General features: G+C 48.6%; 1 protein-coding gene across 2 annotated transcripts; it reads left to right on the plus strand.

Moving 5' to 3' along the window:
- Positions 1–2,481: 2,481 nt before the first annotated feature.
- EIF4H (eukaryotic translation initiation factor 4H) lies at positions 2,482–14,335 on the plus strand. 2 transcript variants are annotated; one of them, XM_071574758.1, is made up of 7 exons: positions 2,483–2,603; positions 8,174–8,355; positions 9,413–9,477; positions 9,587–9,686; positions 10,320–10,385; positions 12,194–12,352; positions 12,472–14,335. In XM_071574758.1, the coding sequence occupies exons 1-7, from the start codon at positions 2,545–2,547 to the stop codon at positions 12,606–12,608; spliced, it is 768 nt and encodes a 255-aa protein (XP_071430859.1). In that variant the 5' UTR covers positions 2,483–2,544; the 3' UTR covers positions 12,609–14,335. The 2 variants fall into 2 exon arrangements, with proteins under 2 accessions (XP_071430860.1, XP_071430859.1); XM_071574759.1 differs by lacking the exon at positions 10,320–10,385 and having other exon boundaries at positions 2,482–2,603.
- Positions 14,336–21,803: the final 7,468 nt, after the last annotated feature.

The raw sequence follows: 21,803 nt of genomic DNA on the forward strand, positions 1-21,803 counted from the left end.
GGGGGCCACCCGCCCGCTCCGCCCCTTCCGGGGCAGCGGGGCCGCAGCAGGACGGGCCCGGCCGCACTCGGAGCCGCGGCCGTGCGGGCCCCCAGACCCGCTGTCCGCCAGCCCCGCTCCCCACATACCCACTCCCCTCATGGCCACCCCTCCCTCACACCCCATTCCCCTCATGACCGCCCCTCGACCCCGCTCACCTCATACCCACTCCCCTCATACCCACTCCCCTCATGGCCACCCCTCCCTCACACCCCATTCCTCTCATGGCCGCCCCTCGGCCTCGCTGCCCTCACACTTTGTTCCCCTCATGGCCACCCCTCACACTCATTCCTCTCATGGCCGCCCCTCAGCCTCGCTGCCCTCACACTTTGTTCCCCTCATGGCCACCCCTCACACTCATTCCCCTCACGGTTCCCCCTCAGCCCACAAAATCAGGTTCGTTTCCTGCTGTGCAACAAGCCCATAATGGCACAGCTCGACTGACACGTTGGTTATTTATTTCAGCTCCAGTGGCTGGCCTGTTCCACAAATCAAACACTCCACCGGACTTTAAGTGCCATTATTTACACACAGAAATTCACAGTGAGTAACTTTCCAGGTACGGTGCATCTATTAGGGTTGGTTAGTGATGTCCATACAAGGCACGTAACCCCAAGTAACTTCTTTCCATGCTCAGGGGACGGATCTTCACCTGGGCAGGGCCTTTTGGACCTGTAAGTGTGATTTTAAGTATTGTAATGAACATAGTTCAGCTACAGGATACGTGTACCTGAATTATTTTCTTGACTTAGCAATGGATATAGAGACATTCATCAGCATCTTGTTTTAATACATCCTTAAGGCTTGTTAGTTCCAGGATGTCCTTGAGTAAGGGAAGCTCCTGCTGCCTGTTGCACTCAGGTCTCCTTTGTGGCTGATTAGGCTTGAAAGTGTTCAAAGCTCTTACATCAAAGAACATCCTGACTTAAGATAATCTTGACACATTTCACATTTTACAACAACTTTGCTCCCCTCAGGACCATATTTCCTCCCTGACCCCCAGCCCAGCACCTTCCCAGGACTCATTCATCCCTCTCCTGCTCCAGGGGATCCCTGGGCTCCCTTTCCCAGGCTCTCATCCCTCTCCTGCTCCAGGGGATCCCTGGGCTCTCCTTAATTGTGTTCTCATCCCCCTCCTGCTCCAAGGGATCCCTGGGCTCCCCTTACCTGTGTTCTCATCTCTCTCCTGCTCCAAGGGATCCCTGGGCTCCCCTTACCTGTGTTCTCATCCCTTTCCTGCTCCAAGGGATCCCTGGGCTCCCCATACCTGGGTTCTCCTCCCTCTCCTGCTCCAAGGGCTCCCTGGGCTCCTCTCTCCCAGGTTTGCCGTTCTGGAGGGAATTTTGGATCCTCTCCCCCTGAGGCTCAGTGGGGGCAGAGCCCGAGGGGTGAGCAGGCACAGCAGCCATGCAGGACAAGATGGACACGAGGTGTGGGCACAGTTGTCACGTGAGAATGTGTTGTTTGGTTTTATTATAAAAACTGAAATAGTGGCCTGGGAAAAGGAGACAAAACAGTCGGTGCACGTGGTACGTTTTAAGGACACTGTAAAACTCTCGGGTGCAGCCCATTGTCTTTATTGATGGTCAAATCCAGTGCCATGCTCCAGCTGCCCTGCCAGGCTCCCGTGCCAGCCACAGGAGTGCAGGGAATGCATCCCCGGAGCAGGATCTATCCCTGGGATCCCTGGAGGAGGAAGGTGATCCCTGGGGCAGGATCCGTTCCTGGGATCTCCGGAAGATGGAGGATGGATGTGACCCCTGGGGCAGGATCCATCTCTGGGATCCCTGGAGGAGGAATGTGACCCCTGGAGCAGGATCCATCCCTGGGATCCCTGGAGGAGGAAGGTGATTCCTGGAGCAGGATCCGTCCCTGGGATCCCCGGAAGATGGAGGATGGATGTGACCCCTGGGGCAGGATCCATCTCTGGGATCCTTGGAGGAGGAATGTGACCCCTGGAGCAGGATCCATCCCTGGGATCCCTGGAGGAGGAAGGTGACCCCTGGGGCAGGATCTATCCCTGGGATGCCGGAGCAGGAATGTGACCCCTGGGGCAGGATCCACCTCCACGATCACTGCGGTGCCTGCCCCGCTCGCCCCCGCAGCGCCCGCGGGATGCCCGGACACAGCCGGGGGGCAGCGGCGGGGCGGCTGCAGCGGCTGCAGAGCCGCGGGCCGGGCTCGTGCCAGCCCCGACCGCTCGGTGGAGGCGTTACCGGAGCCCCCGCGCGGGTTCCGTGCAGACCCCGGGGGGAGCCTCGGGCAGCTCCCGAGCACATCCCGACCGCATCCCGGACGGATCCCCATCCCCGCCCCGTCCCGACGGGAGCGCGCAGCGCGCCGTGACTCCGCACAGGCAGCAGCGCGGGCAGCCCCGCCAGCGCGCGGAGCTGGAGGCAGGCAGTGCGCGGGGCAGCCCCGGCCCGCGCGCCGCCGTATATAAGCATTGCGGGGTCCTCGGGCGCGGTCCTGTCGCGCTCGCACGGGGACGAGGCCGCGGCGGCGATGGCGGATTTCGATCCCTACGACGACCGGGCCTACAGCAGCTTCGGCGGCGGCCGCGGGTGAGCGGGGCCGGGGGCCGCGCCCGGGGCTGCCCCCGCCGCGGGGGCGGGGAGCGGCGCCCCCAGGCCGGGTGAGGCGGGGCCGGAGCCGCGGCCGCGGGGCCCGGCCTGCCCCGCGCTGTGGGGATGGCGGGCGGGGGGAGCGGGGCGACGGCGCGGCCTCTGCGAACCGTTTGGGCTCGCCCTGCCCCACGCTCGCCCTCCCCCGGGGCGCCGCCGTGCCCTCCCTCCGGCCGCGGCAGCCTCGCTTTGTGCAGCGGGGCGGGGGCTGCGGGTCCCGGGGGGTCCCGGCCGTGCTGCCCCCGCGGGGCTCGGGGCCGGCAGCGCCGGGAAGGGGCCGGAGGAGGAGGAGGGGAGGGGGATGCCCCTGTCCCCGACCCCGCTGGCCGGCCGCGAGCAGAGCGGGGGATTTAAGGAGGTGCTGGGCCGGAGCCAGGGCAGGCCGCGAGGAATTCTACGGGGCCGCACCGGGATGGGCGGAGGGAGCGTCCCGGGGGGCTGGAGCGGGGCAGGGGCCGCTGTGGGGCGGGACGGGGCGCCCCCGGGAGCGGGCAGCGTTCTGGTGACGCCTGCGGCGGGAGGAAATGGGAGGGCTTTGTGGTGCCTCACTCGGGGAGCGCCGGGAGCCGCCGGGCTGCGTTATCCGCGGCTCCGGGTGCGACTCCAGATCCTGATCCTTGGGAACAGGGCTCGTCCCTGGCTCCTCTGGAGAGCGCGTGTAGAGGAGGAGCTACAGAGACAATAACCAGCAATTAGAAGTTTGTCTTGAATGAGGTTAGGGAGGTGCAATCGAACAATGGGCTTTTTTGGAGGCTGGTGCTGGTGTAAGTCTCTCTGTGCACCAAAATGAAACAGCAAGCCTAAAACTGTGCAATAAACTTCCTGGTGAGCAAATCTCCACATGTATATTATTGTCTTATCCGATCTTCCAAGGTGTGTTTCCTGCTCAACAGTGTTCATGTCCTTTCCTGCTCTTAGGGGAATAACTTGGTTTCATTTCAGGCTCTTTGGGCAGCAGGGAGGAGCTGCTGCTGCTGCTGCTGGGGTTAGAACAGCAGTAAGTTTTCTTGGCTGGGAAAATGCCATTAAGCTCTGACCCTTAAGCTTTTAAAGCTCATTTTCATGCACAGTTACCCTTCGTGTCTAATCCAGAGATGTCCCGAGGCAAACAGATGATGTAGCCATTTACTCTTCTGTTTTGGTTCTTTTGAAAATTCTGTAACAAAATAACCTTGCCAGTGGCCTAAAGTGGCACTTGGCACAAAATAAATACAGAAGTTGTTGCTTAGTGTGTCCTACTCAGTGTAGGCACATTCTACAAGTAATAAATTTATAGTTAAAATGTTATTTCATAGCCAGATTTCTGTAACAGAGAATTTCGGTTTGCTCTCAGGCAAGGTCTGGGTCCTTGTTTGGTGAACTAAAGGCATCCTGTAAATTAGTAGATGCATTTACAGATGAGGAAATGTACATATTCTGATTTAGCTTCAGTTTTAAGCCACAGACACTACTAATATTAGAGTACAACTTGTCCTTGCATATTATTGAACATATTACTAATAAGGTACTAACAGTTAATTTACAATTTCAGTCTCTGTACCTTGTATATAGTCCTGTAATATGTGAAGTGTAACAGAAACATGACTGTTCTTGAAGGTTCTGATTAAAGAATCCTTTGTTAATTTGAAAGTGGCTCCTACTCATTTTTAGGTACTCTGGGACTGTAAAAATAGTGTAAACTCAGTTGAGATGTGGTAGTTTTTGTGAGAGAAGCATTTTTCATAACCTTTGGTGTGTGTGGAGGGTGAGTTTCAGTGTGACAGGTGGGAAATCAGTGCCCAGCAGGTTCTGACATAGTGAGAGCTGCCTCTTTCTCATAATGTCAGAATTATGGTATAAGAGCCCCACACTGTGCCTGTGGTGAGATGGGACAGGATTGTGCTGCCCCTCAGGTGTCTGGTGGGTTGAGAGCTGCAGCACAGCACTGGGGGGTGCAGAACTCACCTTATTCCTGATGGAGAATGTGCTGCTGACATTGATGACAAAAGGCTCATCTTAAAGGCTTTCTGGAAAGTGTTTTGGAGCCCAAAGTTTATCACAAACCCCTGTAATTACTCATACTGAGGCCTGGTTGAAACTCTGGACATCTGCAGAGTTGAGAGAAACAGCCTTTATCACTCCTGACTGGCTGCTGGGCTGTTTGTTCAGGTGTGGCCTGGAGCACTGGCCACTCTACTAAAGGTTGAGATTTCCCTGCTAAAACACTGACCAGGTCAGGGAGAATGGAGAGCTTGTCCTTACCCTTCTGGCAGTTTGGGGCCTGTGTCTCACCCATCTGATGGTAATGGATGTCTCCTCACTTTTAGCCTTGGGCAAGCTTTTTGTTGAAGACATCTGATGTGGTGGCTTGAATAAATTGGGTAAGGATTTAGAGTTGTGGTCTTGGAGGCTCCTGACAGAACTTGCATCCTGCTGATCCTCACCCTGCCCCAGTAAAGCCTCAGTGCTGGAACCCAGCTGGGCTCCTGTCCCTGGTAAACCCCGAGCTCTGATCAGGGAAGGGCAGTTTCACTCAAACACTGGCTTTCAGAATATCCTTTGTTTGGAACTTTTGGCAGATCTTGTTTTCTAGAGACAGAACTAAACTTTCCAAGAGAGTAGCTTCAAAATCATAGTTCAGTTGCTCTTTCACCTCAGGATGGCCAAAGTCATTACCCAAAAGGTAAGCTCAGTTACAGGGTGTTGGCTCAAAGCAAGTTTTCCTCTTCAGCTCTGCTTTGGTTTTCTGGAAAGGAAATTAAATCATGTCTTTCAGATTCCCACATTAAGATGACATAATTGTTACCTAATTGTGTCTGAGCAAGTTACACTGAGTGGGAAATGCAGAGACTCATTCACACTGTGGTGTGACCCAGTTCACTTGGTTCAGAGATGTTTTCAATTATTTTTTCACTTTTGTCCTATTGTGTTGCAAATGAGAGAATCTTCTTCCAATCTCATTGTTTGGTTACTGAAGTCAGCCCTTTTTTAAAATTTATTTCACTGTTTCAGTAGTGGAAAAATGTAGGGAAGTACAAAAATACTTTATTTTTGTTTCCATACCCTGGATTCAGTAGGAAACAGTTTGGAACTTAGTCATTGACCATTCCTGTTCTTCAAATAGAAACTGAAATACCAAATACATGGTTGTATATCTGATAACCTTAATACCAAATTCAGAAAGAATATTTTCTGACTTAAAATCAGTCAGATTGCACAACAGGGCATGGATTTGCACACAGGCACCCTGGGAAGTTCTGGTGAGCTGTGGTAGGAACAGGGTTTGTCTGCAGCACAGAGAATCCTTCTGGGGATTGTGGGTGTGGTTCCTGAAGCAGCTCAAGTGGGGCTTAGTGGAGGTTGCTGAGGAAAGCTGAAGTTCCAGCCCTTGTTCTCCTTCTCCTTCCCATCTTGGCATGGTGCTCTCTGCAGCTGTCCAGATCACCTTGTTGATCTGGCTGAGGATTCAACTCCAGGGCAGGTTTTTGGGTGAATCAGCTCAGCAAGGGTGTGATTGGCAGCTCAGGGAACATGCTGAGAGTGTGCACAGGGAGGAGATGCCCCTTGGAAACTCAGCTGGGGCAATTCTGATGTTCCTGTACAGCATAAACATTGCTTTTCTTCTTTTTTTTCTTTCTGAAAATTAAATATATGTTTTAATAGATGTTCTTAATGCCATAGATGTGAATTAAGGACAAAGACACAGAACTGATCCTACATATTATGGAATTGTTTAGAAGAGCAACTCAGTTTCCTTGGAGTTCCTCCTTAAAACTTGGCCTTGTGACTGAAGTTAATTCTGCTCTACATTCACAGAACCCAGGATGTTTTTGACTTGTTAATGAGACAAAGGCAGATGAGGAATATTGTCAAAAATGCTAAAATCCAAACCTGGGTGGACACTAATTAAAGATATGTAGGTTGTGATTCAAGTATGTTTAGCAGCATGTTGATAATGTTGGTGACAAATGATTCCTGCATGGAGTTGCTGCCATAAAAAGGCACAAATGACAGGCTCACCTAGGAGAAGTTAAGGAATCTTAGTCAAGCTTAATGCATTATCTGATTCATTAGTAATAAAATATTTATTCTGGAATGAAGAAAAATACTGACAAGTACCTTGCTTGCCCAGTGGATTTTCTGGCTGCCTGCAACCAGCCAGAATAAAAGGCAGTAACAGTTATTTGACCTTCTAGATTTTAGGTAGGACTCTGCAGCAATCTCATTGGTCCATGTCACATTGGCAGGTGTGCTGTGGTACAGCTTGTGTTCCACTGTGCTCTGAAAGGCACAGGGAGCCTCTGGGAAAGGGAAAAGGAAGGTGGTCAGGGGAGGATGGAGCAGAGGAGTGGGGAGGCATCCCCAGTGACAGTCAGAGATTGCTTGTGAACTGAAATGGTGTTGGAACCCGTGGCATCCTGAAGTCTGCAGGTCCAGAAGCTTCAGAATCATAGAACGGATTGGGTTGGAAGAGACCTCCGAGATCATCAAGTCCAACCCTTGGTCCAACTCCAGTCCCTTTACCAGATCATGGCACTCAGTGCCACGGCCAAGCTCAGTTGAAAAACCTCCAGGGATGGGGAATCCACCCCCTCTCTGGGCAGCCCATTCCAATGCCTGATTGAACTTCAGGTTGCCTTGTACATGCCATGCTCTCTCTACAGGAGATCCACGTTGGCTTTAGAAGATGAGGCTCTGCAGGAAGTTCACACACAGATGTGTTACATTGGTACAGTAAAGAATTCAGCTGGGACAGTTCAGGTCCTCAGCACCCAGGGCCAAGAGCTTAACTGAGACTGAGGGACAAGACAGGAGACGACCACCTAGTTTACCTCAGTCTGTAATTCTTGACACAAAGGAAGAAGTGAACCTCCAGACAGCACTGAAATTGGTTTTTCTGCCTTGGATTGCCTCGCTCAACCAAGTGTTTTATTGTGTGTTTGATTCAAAGCATTCCAGCCCCGGTATCAGACAGGCAACAACTTCAGACTTAGGAGAAGGTGTTGCTGTTAAGATAAATGCTGCTGAAATAATTTAGATGGTTGTGGTGAGTGTTGATAATACACTGTTTAGTTAAAAGCATTGGATCCAGCTTAATGTCAGGATAAATGGACAAAGTTGTGCCATACACGTGTTTCTTCCCTGCTATAAATTATTCTTAAACTCTGGTCTAGGATGTGGTTTTGGAGAGGGAATGTTTTTGAGCAGGGGACAGTAGAGACAGGCAATGTAAGATTTTCTTAATGAATTGTGGGATGAGAAAGAAGTTAATTCATTGCTTTGTTACTGAGTTCCTCTAATGCATTTAAATACATTGTTCATTTGGTTTTTCCATGGAAGTAACTGCATCTGGTAATACTGGAAGGGAGTTGAGCAGCAGTGAAGGTGGCAGGTGCAGGCAAAGGGATGGACAAACTGCCCAGAGCTGTGTGAGGATCCCCTTGCAGGCAGGCCCAGCACTGAGCAGTGCCATGAGCTGCATGGTGGCTGTGCTGGGACTCAGTTCCAGGGCACTCTGCTTTTTCCCACAGGTCTCGTGGTGGTGGCCTTGGCTCCCGCAGAAACAAAGAGCTGCCAACAGAACCCCCTTTCACAGCATATGTGGGGAATCTGCCCTTCAACACTGTCCAGGGAGACATAGATGCCATCTTCAAGGATCTCAGCATAAGGAGCGTGCGGCTAGTCAGGGATAAGGAGACAGACAAATTTAAAGGTCAGTGTTCCCAGCTGGTTTGGCTGCAGATGGATAAGTGGAAGGAGAAAATGAAGCCACTTTGATGGGGAATTTCAGTGTAAAGCACAGTTGATCTGTGCTCTTTATGTTGAATTACGCAGGTTTCTCATTTGTCTCATTTGAATGAGATTCACTTTCATCATCTTAAGAGACACCTGATGTAGTGAGTGACAGGAGTCAATATTTGCCCTGCCATGAAAGGACCCTGAGATTGGATCAGTTGGTTAAAGCTTGGTTGTAATAATGCCAAGGTCCTGGGCTCAATCCCCTGTGTGGGCCATTGACTTAAGAGTTGGACTCGATGATCCTTGTGGGTCCCTTCCAACTCAGAACAGTCTGTGACTGTGTGACTTTCACAAACCTTGCTTGTCTTGTATGAATTCTACCAGACCTGAAGTGTCTGACCCACTTACAACCCATGACCTTAAGGATTGAGTACTTACACAATCTTTCTGTACTTCAGAGGACAACCATTGCTTCAGCTCTGTCCTTTTTTGTTGGATAGAGAGAAAAAGCAAGTAGATAAGCCATTCAGGCAACAGTTTTAGAGGGTACAAATCTAATTTCCCTTGGAATTGGCCAGTGGAATGGAACTATATTTCTAAGTTACTTTTAGGGGTGGATAAAGTTTAACTGGGAGAGGGTCTTTTTGAAAAGCAATAAATCCACTAAATAATGTGATGACACAAAATGAGACTGCTGGCCAAGCAGGTATCTCAACTTCCTGATTAAAAATATAAAGTGTCAATATTCAGCTAAGCCATTGTCTGAAGGTGTAGATCAGATGTGATGTGTAATGAGACCTCTGTGGAAAAGTGAATTGGGGTCTTGGCATTCCCATGGTGCCCAGAGTTCTGTTTCAGGATTTGCCCCATCATTAACAGGCACAGATAAATGCATTCAGTGTTAATGCATCTTGCTCTTAGCACAGCTCATGTCTGAGAGAAGAGAGGCTATTAGCAGACATGCAGGAAGAGTAACAGCTTCTTCCAAAGGCCTTTTAAAATGCTGTTAACTTGAGGTTTGTTTTTTACAGGCTTTTGTTACGTAGAGTTCGATGAGGTGGAGTCACTCAAGGAAGCTCTCACATACGATGGTGCAGTAAGTACACTTGGCAATTAGTTTGTGAAATCAGAGATCAGCATAAGTCTCAAACTCCTTGGCAGCCCTTGTGATACATCCTGAACAGACTCTCCCCTTGATTTAACAGCTTTTGGGTGACCGATCACTCCGAGTGGACATAGCGGAAGGCAGGAAACAGGACAAAGGTGGCTTTGGCTTCAGAAAAGGTGGCGGGCCTGATGACAGAGGTGACTTCCCTTTTTCTAAGTGGCTTCTTAAATGTAGTGCTTGTGGTTGTGTCTGGTGCTGGCTAATGCTAAGACAAGGCATGCAAGTGAACATGAAATTATTGCAAAGAGAAATATTGCATATACACGTTTCTAACCAGCTGCTGCTCCTGAGGTGTCTGGAATTTAGCTGTGCTTTGTGTCCAAAGGCTGGATATGTTGTCACTCCTAGCCCAGGAAGTGAGACCAATACCCCTTACAATGTGCTGTGTCTTGCAGAGGACAATCATAAGCCCAATAGTCTGATCTGCTACTATTTTATAATGATGTAAGAAAAGTGAGTAAGCACAAGTAGACAAATACTTATTTTGGACTATGTCTCCAGTTCCAGTGTGAAAAGAGGCTTGGCTGCAGTTAAAGCTTGGTTGAACCAGACTCACTAAAGGTTTCCATTGGAGAAACTTTTCTGACCATTTATTCTTGGTTAATTCAACCTGACTGTTCCTGTGCAATGGAACTGGGTAATGCCGGAAGGAAAGGATTTTCCAGCAGCATGACTTTGGACATTGAAGGACTGAAGCATTGGTTTGGTATCCCCTTGCTCAGTCTTTCAAACAGCTTCAGATCTGAACACAATTGTGGCTTTTTTCCTAGGAATGGGAGGAGGTTCCCGAGAATCCAGAGGAGGTGGATGGGATTCCAGAGATGACTTCAATTCTGGTATCAGTATTCACACTTATACAGAGAGGAAGCCTAAAAGGCACCGAAATGTTCTCATTTTCATTTGTTCCCATTACTGCTTTGAATCTACTGTGTGTGCCAACTTTGGACATCCTGCAGCTGTGGTGGGATTCCTCAAGGGGAATCTTCCATTGCCTTGTAACAGAGGAGAGAGTCTTGATTGTAAATTCTATGAAACCCAAAGTGACAGAATACTTGTCCAGATGTAGCCAATGCTGTCTGTTTTAAGCATTTCTCCAAAACATGGCTAAGTAAATTTGTCAATAGTAGCAGAAACAGACAGATCATGTGGAAAAGCTCATACTCTTTCAGAGCAGAGGCTTTCACCTTGTCAAGGAGATGAGACATTTTATGTGTATTCCTGGACTTCTCCAAAGATGTTCCAAAGTACTTTTAAATACAAAATATTCCTGAACTTTTAGACCTGTTACAGTAATGCAGCAAGTGACTGAGCTTGCTGAGTGCAAGGTAGTAACAGAGCCACTGGGTTTGCTCTTGCCTTCCAGTCCTACCTATTAGAATCCAGGGTGGCATTAACAGAATTGCTTTGTCCTCTGAACTTGTGGGTTTGGTCCATTTTCTGATGGGGAGATGTTGGCAAGTGCAACTTTGCAGTGTCTGCTCTCTCTGCGCGAGTGGAACGGACGATGTAGGAGCAGTGCCAGAGTGTGCCCTTGCCACCAGCATGGACTGAAGTGCGATGCTGGAGAGAGGAGCTTGCTTACAGCACTGTGCTTAACCTGCCTTTGGAGCTAAGCATTTTAGTGCCACAGCTTCATACCTTCCTTGGCAGCTTCTCCAAATGTGGATGCATTTCAGCCTGTTAAATGCTGGACGAGCGATTCGTGAGCCGAAAGTTTAGCATTTAAGTCTTCGTTGTTGCAGAAGCTTTTCTTCTCAGGTTGTACAGCCTTGCTCTGGATCGAGTCTTTAAGGATGGTTTGTTTGGCACTGAAGTAAGAGACAGCTCTACAACTCTACCAAACACTGAAGTGGGAAGGAAAATCTCAGTTGGAAACCAAAAAACTTTCTCTTCCAGGCAGCTTTTGAAAATCTGAGTATATTCCCTTTTGTGTGCTGTTAACCTGAAGTATCCTCCTCCAGTTCAATGCAGGCAGTGGAGGCTTGGAGAGATATTCCAGCATAGTCACTGGTACAGACTGGGACTCTGCTCGGTGATATTTTTGATACATAAACTGAAAAAATACAGTTAATTTAAAGTCTGAATTTCTTCTTTTTCTCAGCCCTTTAATCAGTCTAGTAAATACCTTGTCAGTTTACAGTAAACTAAAAAGCCTTGGGGTTTTGCTCTGTTCTGTAAGGATAGTGTATTTCACTACTCCTTTGCTATGTTCCCATTTTCTCTGCTCCCACAGATTTCATGCTAAGGCTGCAGCCCGTGTGATCTTCTGGCTGTGGAAGTACTCTGAGTACTTGTAGTGTTGTCTCTGCAGTCAGCTAATGGCGTTAACAATCAGAAGTTGCAGCTGAAGCTCATATTTTAAGCTCACTTGACCCACTCTCCGACACTCCAATAAGCCTCTAAGTGGATAAAGCACTTTCTGAACTTGGCATAGTATACTTGGTTTCAAATAATGGAATCTGAATGACTCTTCCAGAACGTGTTAGACCTCTGTGAGGCAAATCTGTCTGCACACAAATGCTCAGTGCACCACTTTGGACTGACAGCAGTGACTTGGAGAGGTTTTCCAGTCATCCAGATAAAAATCTAGATTAAAAACGCTTTGCAAAATATACTCTTTAAATTGACTGTCTTCCATCTTCAGGATTCAAGGACGATGACTTCCTGGGGGGTCGGGGTAGAGGAACCCGCCCTGGAGACCGGCGACCACCAGGTGCCTCCATGGGAAGTGGCGGCACCGGCCGCTTCAGAGATGGGCCTCCCCTTCGTGGGTCTTCCATGGACTTCAGAGAGCCAACAGAAGGTAAACTCCTTTCATCTCCTGCAATTGAGCCTTCCTTGGTGAAGGAGACCCCTGGTTCCTTGCTCAGGGTGGAGCTCCTGCCCTTGGCAGCCACCTGACAGGGATGTTTTGTCTTCCAGAGGAAAGAGCACAGCGACCCCGACTGCAGCTCAAACCTCGAACGGTCGATACTCCCCTCAATCAAGTAGCCAACCCCAACTCTGCGATCTTCGGCGGAGCCAAGCCCCGGGAGGAAGTAGTAAAAGAGCACGACTGAGGCTGGGGTTGAGGGGGAATGGGGAGGCGGGAGGAAAAGCAAGACAGTACAGAGTGACTAGCTCTGCTGGAATGTCAACCCTGCAGTTTACCATTCCTGCCATCTGGTATTTGTCCTCTTTGAAACCGAAAACACAGAGCTTGTGAATGCATGTCAGCTGTTAACAAGTGGTTTTTAGTACGTTCTTGGCTTTGCTGTATCTAGTGCCTGCTTTGTGCTGAGTTTCCCTCTTCTGTTTCCTTCCAAGCAGCACAGTTGCCAGTAGAAAAGGCAGTGTGGCTGCTTCCACCAGTGTGGAGGTCTCTGGACAAAGGTGCTGCTTCACTTCTTCCTTTCTGGGTTTGTTTTACTTTAGAAGCACAGGTTAGACTTAGTTATTTCCCTCTATCATTTCCTTTTACTTCTCAGTGCTCCTCTTCTGACCTGCATGTCTTGTTCTGTATTGCTGTGGCTCTGAAGAGGAAAACTGAAAAGTCCAGATGAGTTGAACAGAAATTTACAGTTCTAATCGAGCAATGAAATACCATTTCTGACAATTGGTGATAGTTACTGTTCACAGCAGAGCCCCTAAGAGGGGCAGCTGCCCTGTCACAGGGTTTGCCAGGAAGGATCATTTCAATGGATGCCTTGCCTGACAAGTCTTGGGAATAGCTGATGGAATCCGTATAGATAAAGCCTCTGCCAGCAGCCTCTTCCTGCTGGCTGTTGACTTCCAAATGGTACGATACTACTACACCTCTGAGCTCAAGGTTAGTGCTGCAAAAACGTGCCTGTTTGAGCACCACTGCTCACTGGCTCTTTCAGCTTACTTTTTTGGGTTTTACATGTTTAGTAAATTTTTAAATGAAATTTCTACAAATAAAATTGACTTTTTAATTTTTGTTGAAGGAGTGTATACTTTGCCACACAGTATTTGATCGCCACTATCCCCTGTATTTCTTTGCCCAGTGGGGTAAAGTTTTAGGACCTCAGCATTTTGAATACCTTGAAAATGGGCAGATTAGAAATCCTTCTGCTTTAGATTCTGATGTAGAAATTTGGGTAAAAAGCATCTGCTGTTGCTGCTCCGCTCTTCACTTGGAAATGTCTCTTGCCAGTGTTGTGTGGGAGGAGGGAGGGGAGGCTGGAGCAAAAGGAGAGATCACTGATGTTGAAAGCCAAAATCTGGCTCTACCACACTGAGGTGTGAACGTGTCCAGTGGATGGGGAAAAGCTCAGGCCCCAATGCCAGTGCTGGGAGCCTTCAGACAGAACAGCCAGCACCCCAGAGTACTTGCAGGAGGAGTTTGGAAGCATGGCTGCCCCACTACCAGCACCACTGCTAGTGATGAATTTCTTCCCTAAAGTTCCTATTGTAAGTCAGAGTCCCAGCAATTTACAGAACTACTCTTTCCTTCCTTCTGCCTTTCACTTACTCTGCTTCTGAGATAAGAACCATTTGTCTAACACTAATACTTAATTTAAGACAGACATGCATTTGTGTGGTTGTATTCCAAACCAATAATTGATCTATTTACATCTTAAATGTGGAAAAGATTTTAAGAACAAATTCCCATATAAAAACTCAACTCTAGTCAAGACAGTTTGACTTCTAAATGTAAAAACAAAGACAAAAAAAAAAGAAAAAAATTCCAAACACTTAACACATTCTGCTTCATAACAAAATAAATTTATGGATATGGTATTTTGTGAATGATCTTTTAAATAAAAGAAAACATTAAGTAATATTTAACATTGGTCTTTATTTGAGTCTGCTCTAGCATGTTTTTTCCCCCCTCAGTTTTCAAATATTGTGTTAATTTGTACCAGAGCCATTCTGATACAAAATAAGGGGGGAAGAAGAAAAGATAAAAGGGGAGGAATGTAATCTAAGCAGTGCTGGAACAGTGAAGTAAAAATTGTGTATGGGTGGAAACGAGCCCAAGTTCCTCACCCTGTGGTTTCAGGGTCACTTCAGTGCCATTGCTGAGGCTGCCAGGTGGGATTTGGGAGTGGTGCAGCTCCTCGTGCTGTGTCCCACAAACTGCGTTTCTCCCAACTTTTCCAACTGACCTTTCCCACTAGACCTGACAGTTGCCTTGTGGCTTTGAAATACATGGTTATTGCAGAGTAATTTAAAAGAGGCAGAGCCATGTTTTAATTGAGGAAATGAGCTCTGACCTCCCTGCTGGTTTTACTGCTCTCCATGGCCTGAAAGGATGGGAAGTTCCTTCCTCTGGCTATTTAGTCCACCTTCTCTTAAAACCTGCTCTTAGCACAGCTCGAGCAGAGTCCCAGCCCTGCTCTGGAGCTGCTGCTGGAGCACCTGGGTGTCCTCCCTGGCCCTGAGGTGTGTGTGGAAGGGCAGGGCTGGCTGGGGGAGCTGCTGTCCTGCTGCTGCTGCCACAGCTGCTCTGTCAGACCCCCCGGTGGCAGCAGCGATTGCACCACTGCATGGAGGGAAGGAACCCTGATCTGTGAGAGGTGGCAAATGGCTCATGTTAGTTCTAGAAATCTTTCTGTATCTGCCACTATTGGTTTGGTCAGGGGTTTTCCACCAGTGAATGCAGCCTGATCCCAACATCATTTAGTACCTTTGTTTTCCTTCTTGTTCTTCATGTGCAAATATTCATGGGTTGCCTGGTTTCTTTGGAGCATTCCACTGCTGCTTCCCATGCAGCTCAGGGCCAGACTCCTCCAGTCCTTTTTCTTTCTCTCCTTCCAAATTGTAATGGATGAATATTTTCCTATCCAGAAGCCCATCAAACCAGCTTGTGTCAACAGTTGACACAACTATATTTAATACATGGATGTGGCATTTAGGTTTTGTAGGAGGAAGCAAGATTATTTTCTCCCCATCCCACCAGCAAAAAGCAGTTGAGGTTTAACCTGTAATGCTTAACTTTACCTGCAGCTTAAAGCTAAGCCTGGCATGGCAAAGCCCAGACCAAGGAGGTACCAGCAATGTAGCAATTGGATCATTCACTCTGTGGCTATTCATGTTTGAGTTATTTCTAGTAGCTGTGCAGAGCTTTGTTGGAGCTTAAACTTAGAAAAATAAATAAAACTGAAGGTAGGAAGGCAGCAGGCAGTTTTTGAAATTGGAATTTTGGTTTGCTACTGTAGGAAGTGCCTTGGTGTGTTTCTCCAGCTGAGTTGCAGGTGGGGAAGGTGGGTGTCTGGAAGAGCTGTGGGACACTGCAGGAGTGAACAGCAGCATCTGATATGCTGCAAAACTCTCTGGCAACCACCTGAAATTAAACTCCACTGAGCTCCCAAGCCCAGGAGTGTCCCTGGGAGAGCTCATCCCAGTCCTCAGGGCAGCACCCATTGCTGGCATGGAGCTGTTGCCAACTCGCTGGGCTGTGCCAGCCTGGAGCAGCTCCTGAGGGGGCTGTTTGTGCTTGTGGCCATTAAGATTGCTCTGATGGCTGAAGAAAGAGGTGGAGTTGTGTTCACACACTCCAGTAATGGGCTGGTGATGATAGAGTCACCATGAATTATACCCTGGAGTGTGGCTTTCTTGGCCTTCCTAAAGCAGCAACGACTTGTTCACCTGCTCCTGAGATGTGCTGGCACTTCTCAAAGTCTCCAGTGCTGCCATGAGTTCCTGATGTGCTGTCAGTGTCCCAGGGCTGGGGGTGATGGGGATTGTGACCAACCCTCACCACCCCAGGGCAGTTTTGGATGATGCTGATGTTTTTCACTTGTCTTATGAATATTATGATAGTTTCAACCCTGACTTTGGCACATAGTCGAGTAGGAGCATTTGCCACCTGTAGTACTGGCTGCTGACTTGTCTTCAGGAAGGATGATAAAATAGTGAAAGTTTTAGAGCAAATCCTGTGATATTATAATCCCTCTCTTTGTAGGAAAGTTTTAATACTAAAGCCAGCAAATCTTGGAATGCATGTGCAACCCCTTCACCAGAGCACTGGCGTGTCGCAGCTTCCAGAGCAGCCCGTGTCCCACTGCCTGCTTTGGGCAAGGCTGCCTGGAGTGATTCCAGCAGGAATCCCCATCCCCCCTGGTCTGTTTTGTGCCCAGGCTGCGAGTGCCAGGTTGGCTCCACTCACTGGTTGTCTGTCCCGACCTCGTTCCTTCTCCACAGGTCTCCTGGTTGTTCACACTCACAGCAGGAACGAGGGCGATGAGCTGTTAATGTTGAGCATCCTGAAATCCGTGTTAAGTTTATGTTTTGCATTCCAATGGTTTCTGTGTTTCACTACCAGATGAGCACAAAGGCTCTGAAAGAACGAGGTTGCTCCTCTATCCTGGCATATCCCAACCTAGAATCAGTTACCTGTGTTGTTCTCAAGGGCTTCTCTGGGACTGGCTCTCAGGATGAAATTTAGTACATGTTGCTTGTTCTAAATCTTTAGAAAGGGGAGTTTCTGTGACTGAAGAGGAATTTGATTTCCAGCTGAGGCTGGAATTTTCTCATCTGGAAACCGACTCCCTCCTCTCTAATGCCACTGACCCGCTGCAGGAGCGAAGTGTATTGGGAGTGGCAGAGCCATCTTTTATTTGGTGCATACTTTTTCTCTCTATAATGTGTAATTTATGCTGTTGTTCGTGATACCACTTGCTATAGAGTATTAAACCAAACTGGATAGAAGCATTTAGGATGGTGTAATCTTTTCTTTGACCCTGCTTTCTGAAAGGCTTTAATTCTTCATTGCCAGACACTTGACTCAAGCCTGATGCACGTTAGGAACAGCAGTGTCTCGATGACATTTGTGTTCTGGACTAACTGGAGAAACACTCCCAAGCTCTGGGCGTGTGGCTGGCACCTGTCCTGTGTGCCAGGGACTGCAGGGCAGCTCTGCTGTGCCTCCTGTGTGCCATCCCTTGAACCCAGCACTGAGGTGGGCACAGGAAATGGGCAGTCATGGCCTGGTGGCACCTGCGGTGTCACAGTGTGCGCAGTGTCAGTCTGAGATCACGTTCCCCATCTCGGTGTACCTGTTTGAGTGACTAAATCTGAAGCATTTTATGGTTTCCTTTTCCATCGTGGCAGTAATTCTGTTCTGTGACATCTGCTCAGCTTCCCTCATTTCTGCCCCTCTGCAGCAAAGTGCATCCAAGGGCTGTGAGGACATTCAGTGCTGTTACAGGAAAACCCCCTTACCTGTACACTCACCAACTCCTGTATCAAGCTCCAGAGTATCCCAGGGTTGATGTTTTGGGGATGTTATTGCTGGGAACGCTGCCACCACCTTTCTGCCCAGTAGGTTTCAGCCAGGTTAGTGTTCCCCATGGTAGGGATTTGCTTCCTACCGTGAGGTTGTTTTGTTCATGTCACTGAGCTCCTGAGATCTGCCTCTTTCTTTTAAATAAACCAAAAACTCACAAAGTACCTCTATAAACCCCTTGCAAAACCTGTACTGTAACAAATCTGTATAATTTGTATCGCTGTATAAAAATTCAAATAAAAGCATTCGAACCTTCTAGGTTTTTGTGTTCCAATTTCAGAATTATTGTGTCTACAAGGATGAATTGAGAATGGGAAGAAGTTTTGTGGCTCCATAGGGATGTTCAGGATTAGTATTTGCAAACTTTGCTTGGGCAAAGTTTTATGAAGCACGCAGGGCTGTGAGCTGACTTTCCACTGGGTGGTAGCAGCATTTACCTTCCTGCAGCAGGAACGGAGCCGCTTTCGGTTTCAGCTCGGGGAGATCCGACAGCGCATCTGGGGCAGGGGAGGAGGTGGCACTTCCCCTTTGCCTGGGGAAAGGCTCATTCCCCTCCAGCCAAGAGAAAAGCTGTTTCTTGCTGTATACAAAAATACCCAGCACTACTTCAGCACGCCAGAAAATTCCCTCTAAGACGTGGCTTGCCTTGAAGCTGCCGTGAAAATTTGGGAAAATGAGTAATTAGTGTTTGGGATGACACACGTGCTCCTTCTGCCCCAAAGCACAGGGCGTTTGGATTCTGGTCTCCTCCACAACAGGCAGCACTTGCCTTGCAAAACTTGTGAGCTTGAGGAGGAAGAGCCTGTTGGAGCTTGGAAAACTTGGAGCTTCCTCAAACCTTCCAGCACTGAGTGTGTTTGGTTTAGGTGATGTGCTGTTTTCCAGCCCTTGTTTCACTGCTAATTTCTGATCAGTCTTAGTCACAACACCTGGGTCAAGCAAGGCCAGCTGGGCTTGGAGCAGCCCCCACCTTTATCTGAAAGGATGTAAAGCCCCACAGGGCATTTGGCCTCCCAGACCCCAGGTAAGCTGGGCAGGGGGGAAGAGGGTTCTCCTGATCTCTCTGAATTAATAGGTCTTTCTGCACCTGATCAGCTTTGTACCAAAAGATGAAAAAGGTGGTTTGGTTTGCTGGGGAAACTGCCTGAAGGATTCGAAACTATGTGTTTGTCAAGAGGAGGGGGAAACAAACCTGAGCTGAAATGAGTGAGCTTTGAAAAGGACATGAAAGGTGAAATTGTATCACGGTGTTTTCTGTAACTGCTGGTAGTAGATAAAAACGCGGCTCCCCTGTGTCTGTGAACTTTTGTCTGACCAGAAGTGGTTTCTAGCAGCAGGTCTGGATGAGGCAGAGGGGTTCCAGTTGGGATAGACAGACACAGGGGAGAGCCTGGTATCCCAGGCTGGGTTTGGTGCCTGAGGGGTTCTGTGTGTGTTGGAGGAGCCTGGTCTGGCCTCACACAGAGCAGAGCCCGTGGCTGTGGTGGGAGGTTCTTGGCGTGCAGACTCATCCTAAAGCCCCACACCCAGCCCAGCTCAGGGGCAGTGGGAAGAAGTGAGACAAAATTTGCACAGAGCGTGTGTTCCTGCAGTAATTCCCCTCCAATCAAGGTGGTTTGGCCTCTTGAGGGGACTGATAATCTTTGAAGGTCATCACCCTGCCCACGAGCTGTTCTGTGAGGGCACAGCAGCAGCTTCAGCTCTAGAGAGGCTGAGTGGCCGAGCAGGACACAGGCTGAGGACTCACGGGAGGTGCAGCTCCTGCCAACTGTGGTAACGTCTGTGCCACAGCACTGAGTCATCCCTGGAGCTGTGGGACCCACCACAGAACCTGTAAGCAAATATGTGGCACCTTTTTAGCAGTGGCCGTTCCTGATGAAATCCATTTCTGATGCGAAAGATGAACCGTGAATGTCTCCAGCATATTCAGAGTATCAGTTCTGCTGCAAGGAACTCCTGCAAAACTTCTGTTGTCACCTGATGTTTGAACATGTAAAAAGCCCTGCTAGAAGGTTGCTAATAAGCTACTTCATGGCTAAAACCTCTGCTGGAGATGCCAAATTTGTACCAACTGTTTTGGCAGTCAGGAGAGCATTTCATGTTTTGTGCTGTCCTTCACAGACAGACCAGCCAGAAACCGTGCAAGCAATTCAAACCTGGTCCTGCCTCTTCCAATCTTTGCTTCACATTACAGCTACTGATTTTAAGATAGGCTTCTGCACCTGGATTTTGCCTGGGAACAGCTCTGGGAGGGGCATCCAAAAGTTATTTTTTGCATCTCAGGTTAGAATTGAAAGAGAGAAGTCTATTTGCACTTACAGCGGTTAATTATCTTATCAAGGCAACATTTCCTCTGCAAGCTTGATGGCCAAATTTCATCCCAGAATTGCAAAAGTTGTAACCACTTGGCTACTTAATCCTTTTGGTGAGAGAAGAGTCACCTTCCCTCCCAGGGAGCTGGGTGTAGGTGGCTGGTTGTGGCAGCTTCTGAGTGCTCTAATTTAAATATAACGAAATTTCCCTTTACTGAATAATTTACATGCCTGTGTGTAAGAGAGGCTTTGTAGAGCCTTGGTGAGAGCAGCACGAGGTGCTCTGTTGGTGTGTCCTGTGGGTGATGCACTGAGGAGTTATGTGTGTGTGCAGACATTCCTAGTGCTGGAGCAGCATCTGCATTTCATGGTCTGGGACAGAGCTCTAAGTATGTAAGTTCCACATTATTCATAAACACTCCATACACTATTTAGGCACCAAAAAAAAGTAATGATTTTTTTAAATGTATTTTTTTAGGAATGCAGTGAAATTGTGGCTGCAAACTGCCAACATAAGAAATGCTTTCATTCTTACAGCTCCAGGTTTGGCCATTAGCAATGGTGGCCCTGGGTTATTTGCTGCCTTTGACACTTGATATCATCTTTTCTGTAAAAACCAAGAGAGGATTTGCAGTGTGCTGTGTCTGCTCTGAGTGTTTCCAGGCAGCATCTGCTGCTTCCAGTGAGTCGTGTTAAATCCTGAGAAGGAAACTTGAGCTATTTGGGGGCACCAACCCCATCTGAAGGTCCAGAGCTGCTTGGAAAGTGACCTCAGTGCTGGGTGTGGTTCCACACTGTCACTGAAAACTGGGAAATAAACTCTCTAACCAGTTTGTTGCGTTAGAAAGTTGATATTCAGCACTGAATGTATGTGGGGATCAGTCCATGGAACATGTACACCAGTCATTGAAACTAACACATTTTAGCAGCCACAGGAATTCGTGTGTATTGGATACACGTTACATAATTCTCTTATTAATTGTACTCTAACTTCAATTAGTTAATGATTCTCTCACTTCTCATGCTGATTGATCCACATGCTTAGTTTGTCTCTTGTGTTGGATTGGGGCTTTCTTGGGTCGGTGCTCACAAATGTCCCCACTAGAACCACCTCTGGAGCTGATCTTAGCACCGTTACTGTCCCCTGATCTTGGAACTCCTGCCAAATGTCCCTGTGCTCCCCAACTCCTGCCATTCCCAGTGGCACATCCCTCTTCCCAAGCCACATTAATGTCCTCTCCCAGGTCTGAGGGCACTGAAGCACATCAAGTCTGAAATTTAATTTACTTTTCTAACACCTGGACATGTCCCAGAGCTTGCCCACCATCCAGTATCTGTTTCACAGATTAAATCTCCCAACATTCTCCCCCACTGCTGCACGGGCTCCTTTTTGAAGAGATTTAACTTGTTTGGTAACAATGCCCATCTGAGCCTCTTCCTCTCCCCACAAACCAAAGTGCTCCGGGGTGGCACCTGTTTGTGCAAACACCATCCTGGGGAGCCCACGAGGGGCTGAACGGGTGGGTTTGTGCCTGAGGAGCCCACGAGGGGCTGCCTGGGTGAGTTTCTCCAAACTCCATTCTGAGGAGCCCACGAGGGGCTGCCCGCGGGGTTTGTGCAGGCTCTGGGGAGCCGACGAGGGGCTGGAGCGGCGGATGTTGGGGCTGGTGATTCACGTGGGGACAGGAAACCAGCAGCGGGTGAGGAGC

This window comes from Pithys albifrons, chromosome 21 (assembly GCF_047495875.1).
Source record: "Pithys albifrons albifrons isolate INPA30051 chromosome 21, PitAlb_v1, whole genome shotgun sequence".
Classification (NCBI taxonomy): domain Eukaryota; kingdom Metazoa; phylum Chordata; class Aves; order Passeriformes; family Thamnophilidae; genus Pithys; species Pithys albifrons.

What these genes read in the sequence shown, in the direction of transcription:
- EIF4H (XM_071574758.1), top strand. Translation starts at nt 2,545, where the DNA reads ATGGCGGATTTCGATCCCTACGACGACCGGGCCTACAGCAGCTTCGGC. An exon ending in AGCTTCGGCGGCGGCCGCGG is followed by an intron (nt 2,604 to 8,173) that starts GTGAGCGGGGCC and finishes TTTTTCCCACAG; the next exon opens with GTCTCGTGGTGGTGGCCTTG. An exon ending in CTTCAGAGAGCCAACAGAAG is followed by an intron (nt 12,353 to 12,471) that starts GTAAACTCCTTT and finishes TTTGTCTTCCAG; the next exon opens with AGGAAAGAGCACAGCGACCC.